This window comes from Ceratina calcarata, unplaced genomic scaffold (genome assembly GCF_001652005.2).
Source record: "Ceratina calcarata isolate Rehan_Ccalc_2016 unplaced genomic scaffold, ASM165200v1 scaffold350.2, whole genome shotgun sequence".
NCBI lineage: Eukaryota > Metazoa > Arthropoda > Insecta > Hymenoptera > Apidae > Ceratina > Ceratina calcarata.
The window spans coordinates 4316-14895 of record NW_017157935.1 but is presented as its reverse complement, the minus strand read 5'-3'; the positions used below and the strand labels follow the sequence as shown (position 1 = coordinate 14895).

The 10580-nt window shown below is 44.3% G+C and overlaps 1 protein-coding gene across 1 annotated transcript in view; it reads left to right on the top strand.

Annotated features, from left to right (window-relative positions):
* The window catches only part of LOC113464382 (fibrillin-1-like), a 38439-nt gene that overhangs the window by 27184 nt on the left and 675 nt on the right, over positions 1-10580 (top strand). Inside the window, exons 8-27 of the mRNA XM_026813799.1 lie at positions 1162-1295; positions 1414-1651; positions 1723-1845; positions 1968-2102; positions 2183-2416; positions 2533-3048; positions 3134-3319; positions 3451-3702; positions 3803-4234; positions 4362-4655; positions 4776-5024; positions 5252-7012; positions 7106-7294; positions 7533-7914; positions 8049-8464; positions 8548-8736; positions 8975-9356; positions 9491-9906; positions 10082-10232; positions 10315-10567. Of these exons, the coding sequence (XP_026669600.1) occupies positions 1162-1295; positions 1414-1651; positions 1723-1845; positions 1968-2102; positions 2183-2416; positions 2533-3048; positions 3134-3319; positions 3451-3702; positions 3803-4234; positions 4362-4655; positions 4776-5024; positions 5252-7012; positions 7106-7294; positions 7533-7914; positions 8049-8464; positions 8548-8736; positions 8975-9356; positions 9491-9906; positions 10082-10232; positions 10315-10567 (6932 nt within the window). The remainder of the gene's footprint in view (positions 1-1161; positions 1296-1413; positions 1652-1722; positions 1846-1967; positions 2103-2182; positions 2417-2532; positions 3049-3133; positions 3320-3450; positions 3703-3802; positions 4235-4361; positions 4656-4775; positions 5025-5251; positions 7013-7105; positions 7295-7532; positions 7915-8048; positions 8465-8547; positions 8737-8974; positions 9357-9490; positions 9907-10081; positions 10233-10314; positions 10568-10580) is intronic.

Genomic DNA, 10580 nt, shown 5'->3' with positions numbered 1-10580 from the left:
GTGTGTGAATATAGCGGGTGGTCACAAGTGCCAGTGTCCCGAGGGCTATAACGGCGACCCGGAGGTAGAATGCGAGGACGTCGACGAATGTGCGCGCAACCCTTGCGGTCGTTCAGCTCACTGCACAAACGTGCACGGCAGTTTCCGCTGCTCCTGCCCGGAAGGAATGAGCGGCGATCCTTGGGTAGGCTGCCACGGTACGTGATCTCCGTCCCTAATTATCCGAGACCCCCTTATTATATTACTAGCTTTAATTGAATCTTGTGCACTTAAAACATGTCCTTGTCCTGCAGCTTGTTACGTAATAATTATTCAGTCATCATAGTTATAATTTATGTAATAATTATTCATTTAAGTCATGTTCATTTAATAATTACTATATTCATTTCGACAAATAACAATTCACGTAATCATTCATATAAGAAATAATACATATAATGATTTATTTAACTCATATTACAGTTCATATAATAATTAATATAATATTTTATGTACATTATGCTTACTTATTACACATAAACTGGAATCTCAAAAATATATCAAGGATGGATATGAAGACACTATGCTTGATAATACGAATTAATAAAGAAATTATAGTTAAAAATGCACTAACCATCTAACAGATATAAACGAGTGCGAGGAGGGTGCGGCGTGCGGCTCGGAGGCCGACTGCGTGAACACGGAGGGTAGTTTCGAATGCAGATGCCGGGCCGGCTATCAGATGGATGTAACACACGGTTGCGTCGACGTGAACGAGTGCGGTCGGGCGGACGCGTGCGCGGAGAACGCTAGGTGCATCAACGTCCCCGGCTCGTACAAATGCATCTGCCCACAGGGCTTCATCGGTCAAGGGTTAACGCTATGCGAAAGTCGGTGTACCTCCTAATTTTATTAATACTTTAATGCTTGTCCCTTGATTAACCCGTGCTGATTAACAGACGTGAACGAATGCGAGAGAAACCCCTGCGGCGAGAACGCTGAGTGCAGCGACACGATTGGCAGCTTCGCGTGCAGTTGCAAGCAGGACTACACTGGTGACCCGTTTAAGGGATGCAGCGGTTAGCAATTAGAAACAGATTAACACGCCACTTTTTATCTTTTTTAATTTCTATTAATTGGAATATTATTTCATTTATATGAACTTTCCATTTTTTCTATTAGATATCGACGAATGTACAGCGTTAGAAAATCCTTGTGGCAGGTATGCTGTGTGCAAGAACACAGATCCTGGCTACAACTGCGTCTGTCCTCCAGGATATAGTGCCAACCCTAATCCAACAGTCGCTTGTGACCAGGTAAATTATTACTCTATTTTCAATTTCAGTGGTAAATGGTACTAACTATATTCTTAATTTTAATACTGCATATAATAATAATGTGTATTATTTTTTAATGAAAAAAAAACTTGTTTAGACCGACGTGACGACTCTTTGCAAATCGAACTTCGACTGCGTTAATAACGCCGAGTGTATCGAGGGACAGTGTTTCTGCAAGGACGGGTTCAAAGCCGTGGGAGCTGAGTGCGTGGACCTTGACGAGTGTCTTTCGAATCCTTGCGGGCCCGCGTCGATCTGCGGCAACACTAGAGGCAGCTATCATTGCGAATGCGAGTCCGGTTTTGTTGGAACCCCACCGCACATACCATGCAAGGGTAAATAAATGAAAAATTATGATAATATTAAAATAGAAAAAGCATTTGTGAGCGTGATTTAAATTACGTAGCACCGTGCGACGAAGTAACTTGTGGAGAACACGCGTTCTGCAAAGCGGATGGTCACGAAGCTTATTGTATCTGCGAGGATGGCTGGACGTTCAATCCCAATGACATTGCAGCTGGATGCGTTGGTATGTATATTAAAATAATAATTAATTTATACAAATTTAATAATTTATTATTAAAAACTGTTTGAGAAATGATTGATTTATATTTAATGTAATATGTAATTAATGTATCGCTTTTTAATCAGATATAAACGAATGCGATGCGATAAATGGCCCCTCTGGCCGTTGTGGAAAGAACGCGATTTGTACGAACACTCTGGGTGGATTTACTTGCCAGTGCAAGCCCGGCTTCTCAGGCAACGCCTTTAAACAATGCATGGGTAAACTAGGACTTAATTTAAAAATCCACAAAGCCTTATGAATATTGTTTTACTTAATATATTTTATTTCATTAAAATAGACGTAGACGAGTGTACCAGGCAGGATGCCTGTGGTCACGGTGCCGCCTGTACCAACACCGAGGGCTCCTTCTCGTGTACTTGCCCGGAAGGAACCATTCCGGGTCCAGATCCGTACATAAAGTGTGTTGGTATAGTTACCTGCGAAGATGACAGCGACTGTCCAGGGAATGCTATTTGCGATCCGCAGAAACGATGCTTGTGTCCTGAGCCCAATGTTGGAAACGATTGTAGACGTATGTAATTAATAAACATTTTACTTTAGCAAAATTTAACCAAAATGAAGCATTAAAAATTAAATCAATTGTACGAATGAACAAATCTTTGATAATATTGATTACTATTAAACCAGATCCGTGCGAGGACTTATCCTGTGGACCGAACGCCCACTGCATGTTGTCCAACGACGTGGCCACTTGTCTATGCCGCAATGGTTACACAGGGAAGCCCGGGGTGAAGGGCGGCTGTAGAGACATCGACGAGTGTGCTATCAATCCGTGCCCACAAGGTGCGATTTGTAACAACGAGCCAGGATCGTTCTCTTGCCAATGCCCAAGCGGTACCACGGGCGATCCTTATAGCGGTGGGTGTCAGGAATCGAAAGCTCCCCACGTTTGCGGACCGAGCACTCCTTGCCCCGCTGGCGAGCAGTGCATCAAGGATGAATTCGTGGGAAGTAGTGTATGCATCTGCCAAAGAGGGTACACGAGGGACCACGAGACAGGGAAGTGCAGGGATATCAACGAGTGCATGGAGCTCAGGGACAAGCCTGCTTGTGGCGTAAACGCTATTTGTAAAAATTTGCCCGGAAGCTACGAGTGCCAGTGCCCACCTGGGTTTAACGGAAATCCGTTCTCTCTTTGCGAGGGTAAGATTTATTTTTAAATGTTTCACATTTCTTAATTTCGTATTCAATAATATTGAAACAAATATTTTGTATTTTATAATTATAGAGTGCAACAGCATCGAATGTCAATGTCAGCCACCTTACAAGATTGTCAATGGGAAATGTATGTTGGCTGGGTGTTCCAAGGGTGAGAAATGCCCAACTGGCGCGGAATGCATCACTATCGCTGGCGGAGTGAGCTACTGTGCTTGTCCCAAAGGATACACCACCAAGAGCGACGGTTCCTGCGATGGTACGTACCTGTATAATCGAGGAATACATAATCATATCGATTGATTAATTCTTCACAAAATTTAGTTAATCCTGCATACAAATTGATTTAATTTTTATACAGATTAATACATTTTTTATGTAAATCTATAGATATAAACGAGTGCATAGTGGGACACCAAGTGTGCGGCTACGGAGCGGAGTGTATAAACCTCCCAGGCTCGCATCAATGCGTCTGTCCACACGGCTACGGTGGAGACCCGTACAATGGACTCTGTTCTCCAGCTCAGAAACGTTGCACTGGCGACAACGAATGCAAAGCTAACGAGAAATGCGTGCAACCTGGCGAGTGCGTCTGTCCCCCGCCGTTTTACACAGACCCTCTTGATGGGAACCTTTGCAAGAGTGAGTAGCAATCATATTCTGTTCAACAATCAATACTTACATTGTTTATTTTAATTAATCTTCTAAAAAATCTTTACATATAAAACTTTTTAATTTTCAGATCCCTGTGATCGATTCCCTTGCGGTATTAATGCCAAATGTACACCAAGCGATCCTCCGAGGTGCATGTGCGAGGCCGGCTATGAGGGAGACCCGCAACACGGTTGCGTGGACGTGAACGAGTGCGCTAACAACCCCTGCGGACACGGCGCCTACTGCATCAACACCAGAGGCGATCATATCTGCGAGTGTCCAAGGGGAACAGTCGGCGACCCTTATGGAGGTGGATGCACCGGTGTCGCAGTTCCGAAGAACGAGTGCTCATCTAATGACGATTGTGATAATTTGTTCGCCTGTGTTAACGGAAGATGCGTGAACCCTTGCGATAATATACCTTGTGGACCGAACGCCTACTGTGAGCCAGATAAGCACGCAGCTTGGTGCAGGTGCGTGATTGGATTCGTCGAGGGCAAGAACAACGAATGTGTTTCACGTAAGTACAACTATCACTAATAATTAAAATCTATTTATTCTTAAGGAAAAACAAAATCTATTTAGATTTTAAACTAACATGCTTTTAAATTATTATATCATTTGCAATGATCTGTATTTTTCAACAGAATGTGACGGTTTCGTCTGTGGATCTGGGGCACAGTGCATTGTGAGCTACGATGGGCCGACTTGCAAGTGCATAGAAGGTTTTATGGGTAACCCGTTCCCCGGTGGCCAGTGTCAACCGGATGTTTGTTCCCCGGAAGTGCCATGCGTAGAGCCAAGTGTCTGTATAAGCGGAAGATGTAAACGTCGTTGCGAAGGTATCGTTTGCGGAGTGGGAGCTTCTTGCGATCCGGCGACCAATAAATGCGTGTGTAATCCGTACTTCATTGGGAATCCTGACCTCCTCTGCATGCCACGTAAGTAATTTGGGTGTAATTTAATTAAAACGAAACAAATTGAATTTTTGTTTCAATATTGTATTAATATAAAGTTTATTTAGTATTAATATAAAATTGCATTCTTTTAAATTTCAACAGCGATTCAGCCAGCAATTTGCGATCCCGGTTGCGGGGTCAATGCCCACTGCGAGTACACTCTGCAGGAATCGAAGTGCGTGTGCAATCCAGGTACCACAGGAAATCCATATCACGGTTGTGGCGTTCAAGAAAAATCCGATTGTTCCACTGCGCTTTGCGGCAAGGATGCACATTGCAACGTTAGTCCAAACGCAGTCGAATGTTTGTGTCCACCTGGATACGCCGGAAATCCGTATATTCAGTGTCATGGTAAACACATATAAATTTCAATTCTTACGCGTAACAGAGATTCCAGTTTGTCCCTTTTACTCACTAACATAAATTTCTAGCTTTTTTTTAAACAAAACTTACATATAAATATGTATATGAAATGTTTAAATGACTTTCCATTCAAATCATTTTTATATAAATCCTATAAATGCATAATTTAAAAACTGGAAGCTCCATTTGAAAATAAAATATTTACTTAATTCCAGATATTAACGAGTGCAACGGGAACGCGTGTGGAAGCAACGCAGTCTGCATAAACACAATCGGCAGCTACGATTGTCGTTGCAAAGAAGGCTTATTCGGCAATCCGTTCATCGGTTGTCAACAGGTACAAGTCGGCCCTTGCACGGATCCGGCGACGTGCACTTGCAGCGACTCGGTCCCCTGTCCATTCGACTATAGCTGCGCGTCTGGCAAATGCGTCAACCGTTGCAGCGACGTGAAATGCGGCCCGAGATCAGTCTGCCAGGACGGAGCTTGCATCTGTCCGCCCGGCTACAGCGGCAATCCGAACGACCTGACCACAGGATGCCACCCGCACCGTCACTGTTCCAACGACTTCGACTGTGAACCTCAACAAATCTGTTTCCAAGTAGGCAAAGGCGTCAGAAAGTGCGTGGACGCTTGCAGCAAACTACAATGCGGCCCGAACGCTCTGTGCGTAACTCAAAATCACGTGTCTTCATGTTTGTGCATCGACGGATACCAAGGAAATCCTAGCAACCTGGTAGAAGGCTGTCAACCCTCAAAATCTGTGATAACGTCTGGGTGCACTCACGATTCTGATTGCGCTCAAGGGTCATTCTGTATTCTCTTAGACGGTGGTATTCGCGACTGCGTGAATCCTTGCAGTAAAGTGGTCTGCGGTGCGCATCAGAAGTGCGAGCCTGATATAATTCCTGGTCACGCCACTTGCAAGTGTCAGGACGGTTACGAGTGGAATCCAATATTATCTTCTTGCGAGAAACCATCTGTCCCTGATTGCATCTCCGACGACGATTGCCACGCGAAGGAAGCCTGTCGACCGGATGCTCTTGGAGTTTTGAAATGTACCTCGGTGTGTCGAAGCTTTACCTGTGCTGTGAATTCTCAGTGCGTGGCGGAAAGACACCGCGGCCGCTGCGAGTGTCTACCCGGTTTCATTGGCAATCCGAACGATCGTCAGGGTTGCCAGACACCCAGGAAGGACCAGTGTTCCTCTGACAGTGAATGTCCTGAAGATCAGACTTGTAGAACCGTCAAAGATGGCCTTCGCACCTGTCAACCGGTCTGCAATTTCGTATCCTGCGGTCCGAATGCGCTTTGCGTGGTCCACAACCACGTCGCCAACTGCGAATGTCCACCTGGCCTCTACGCCGGTGATCCTAACGACGTCATTCAAGGATGCAAATCAGTCCCTTGCGTTTATAATTTGGACTGTCCGCCCACTCAATTGTGCAACAGATTAACGCATACCTGCTACGATGCCTGTGATGAAAACGCTTGCGGTGTGAATGCAGTGTGCATAGCAGATGATCACAGAGCAATTTGCCAATGTCCACCTGGGCTGAAGCCTAATCCTGTTCCTGACGTCGAGTGCATTGCTATTGAAGCCTGTCACCCTAATCCTTGTCACGAAACGGCTATCTGCATTCCTGGACCGTCAAACAATCCCGTTTGTCAGTGTCCCTCCAATTTTGTTGGAGATCCTTACGGGAAAGGGTGTCAACCGGAAGGATACTGCGCTGGTGCCAAGGACTGTCCTGTGCAGTCCATTTGCCTCAATCATCGTTGCGTTAATCCTTGCGAGAACGCCTGTGGACCGAATTCCATCTGCGAACTAATTAATAGCCAGCCAACGTGCAAGTGTATTCATAGATTCATTCCATCTTCCAAAGGACCTCAGGATGGATGCGTGCGTGCTATGAATTATTGCCATATTGATGCAGACTGTGAGGAGAGCGTGTGCCTCGAAGGACAGTGTATAGGTATGACAATTAATTTGCAATTTAGTATGTTTTTTTTAGTTAAGTAATAGACATTGGTTTTAATTAATGAGAAATAAATGTTGATTGTTACAGCTGTATGTCGCGCAGCTACTGATTGCTCAACCGGCGAGAAATGCGTGAACAATAGGTGCGTGGTGCCTTGCGTAACTCACACGCAATGCGAAAACGATCGAGCTTGTCTTAATGGATTCTGTGTCCTGGGCTGCCGGAGCAACAAGGATTGTCTCTCAACAGAAGTCTGCCTTGATAACAAATGTCAAGGTACGTAATTTTATTATACAGGGTGGGCCTCGTAATATGACGACTTCGAATAACTCGCAAGGTATTTGTTGTTCGATACAAATTTTTAAACAAATGTTAGATGGCTTCCAGAGGGATTAGTCTTGTACTCTGTTCTTTCTGTTTTCGCTTTTTATGGAGATATTATAGTCACCTTCAGTTTTTTAATGTATTTGGAATCTTATTTGGATTATTATATTTATTTAACTATTTTTGTTAGATCCTTGCAAGAGTAAGAACGTCTGTGGTCCAAACGCGATCTGTAGCTGCGTGAATCACGCCACGGCCTGCACCTGTCCTCTCGGCTTTCACGGAAATCCCACGCCTCAGCAGGGCTGTGTTCGAGTTCCGAACATTTGCGAGGGTCCTCATGATTGTCCTAGTCAGCACGTGTGCGTTTCCGGTTTCTGCCAGTGTCAGTGCAGCGAGCAGAACAACTGCGCCGAAGGCGAACGTTGCAAAAATGGAGTCTGCATAAAAGTGTGCTATAGTGATAGTAATTGTCTGCCAGGTGAATTGTGCATCGACGGTGGCTGCGAAGTGGGCTGCACCTCTGATGCTGGGTGCAATGATAATGAAGTCTGCATCAACAACAAGTGCAAGTAAGTATTGGCTTTATTCGTGCTTTATTATTACTTTTATTTTATAATAACTATGTATTTGCATAATTTTAAACATTCTGTTTTGCAACTTATAAAATTTTTATAAATCATATATTAATTCTATTTTCTAATAGATGTAGTCATGGATTCATTGCTGGGCCAGAACACTGCCTCGATATCAACGAATGCGATGACCAACCATGCCATTCCAGTGCGGAGTGCATCAATCTGCGTGGTTCCTACCGCTGTGTCTGTCCGCAAGGCACAGCCGGCGATCCAGTCGGTTCAGGATGCATAATTCCTCATCAATGCAATTTGCACGTGGACTGTCCGGACTCGCAAGCTTGCATCCAACACAACTGCACCGATCCTTGCACTCTAGTCGACTGCGGGCTTAATACGATCTGCTCGGTTCTTGACCACACGGCCTCCTGTCAATGTCAGCCTGGTTACATCGGTGATGCCTCGGGCTGCTTCAAAGTAGAGTGCCTTTCAAACAACGACTGCCCCACGGACAAGTATTGCAATGAAGACACCAACAAATGCAGCAGTAAGTTTCGAACATATTTTTCAGTTCTCATTNGTAATAGACATTGGTTTTAATTAATGAGAAATAAATGTTGATTGTTACAGCTGTATGTCGCGCAGCTACTGATTGCTCAACCGGCGAGAAATGCGTGAACAATAGGTGCGTGGTGCCTTGCGTAACTCACACGCAATGCGAAAACGATCGAGCTTGTCTTAATGGATTCTGTGTCCTGGGCTGCCGGAGCAACAAGGATTGTCTCTCAACAGAAGTCTGCCTTGATAACAAATGTCAAGGTACGTAATTTTATTATACAGGGTGGGCCTCGTAATATGACGACTTCGAATAACTCGCAAGGTATTTGTTGTTCGATACAAATTTTTAAACAAATGTTAGATGGCTTCCAGAGGGATTAGTCTTGTACTCTGTTCTTTCTGTCTTCGCTTTTTATGGAGATATTATAGTCACCTTCAGTTTTTTAATGTATTTGGAATCTTATTTGGATTATTATATTTATTTAACTATTTTTGTTAGATCCTTGCAAGAGTAAGAACGTCTGTGGTCCAAACGCGATCTGTAGCTGCGTGAATCACGCCACGGCCTGCACCTGTCCTCTCGGCTTTCACGGAAATCCCACGCCTCAGCAGGGCTGTGTTCGAGTTCCGAACATTTGCGAGGGTCCTCATGATTGTCCTAGTCAGCACGTGTGCGTTTCCGGTTTCTGCCAGTGTCAGTGCAGCGAGCAGAACAACTGCGCCGAAGGCGAACGTTGCAAAAATGGAGTCTGCATAAAAGTGTGCTATAGTGATAGTAATTGTCTGCCAGGTGAATTGTGCATCGACGGTGGCTGCGAAGTGGGCTGCACCTCTGATGCTGGGTGCAATGATAATGAAGTCTGCATCAACAACAAGTGCAAGTAAGTATTGGCTTTATTCGTGCTTTATTATTACTTTTATTTTATAATAACTATGTATTTGCATAATTTTAAACATTCTGTTTTGCAACTTATAAAATTTTTATAAATCATATATTAATTCTATTTTCTAATAGATGTAGTCATGGATTCATTGCTGGGCCAGAACACTGCCTCGATATCAACGAATGCGATGACCAACCATGCCATTCCAGTGCGGAGTGCATCAATCTGCGTGGTTCCTACCGCTGTGTCTGTCCGCAAGGCACAGCCGGCGATCCAGTCGGTTCAGGATGCATAATTCCTCATCAATGCAATTTGCACGTGGACTGTCCGGACTCGCAAGCTTGCATCCAACACAACTGCACCGATCCTTGCACTCTAGTCGACTGCGGGCTTAATACGATCTGCTCGGTTCTTGACCACACGGCCTCCTGTCAATGTCAGCCTGGTTACATCGGTGATGCCTCGGGCTGCTTCAAAGTAGAGTGCCTTTCAAACAACGACTGCCCCACGGACAAGTATTGCAATGAAGACACCAACAAATGCAGCAGTAAGTTTCGAACATATTTTTCAGTTCTCATTTATAAAATAAATTTAATTAATTTATATTTAAAGTAAATGTCCCAATTTCTACTTACTGACTTATTTTTCTGTGTTGTTAAGATAACATAAATTATATTGGTGAAACAATATTTATCTATAAAATAATTCTTTGAATTTTACAGGTCCTTGCAATCAGATGAACTGTGGATATGGCAATTGCATAGCTTCTGACCATATTGGAATATGCAAATGCTTCCCCGGATTTGAGTTAGCCGGTGATATTTGCATAGACCTTAACGAGTGCCTGGAGAAACCTTGCCACTCTTCTGCCACGTGAGCAATTCTTATAATTTTATACGATCTAACGAATTTCATTTTTGGACGACTTATTTTGATGTTGAAACGCGTTTTACAGCTGTGAGAACACAGAAGGCTCTTACGCCTGCGTGTGCCCTCATGGTTTGGTCGGAGATCCATTCAAGTCCGGCTGCAAACAGCCTGGAGACTGTTTCGCGGATTACGATTGTCCAAACTCGGCTGCTTGCGTCGACAACAGATGTACAAATCCCTGCGATCTGTCGCCCGTTTGCGGAAGGAATGCTGAATGCTTCGTTCGCGATCACGTTCCACTTTGCAGATGTCCTGGCCAAACCACAGGCAATCCAGCAGTAAGTCTTCCAG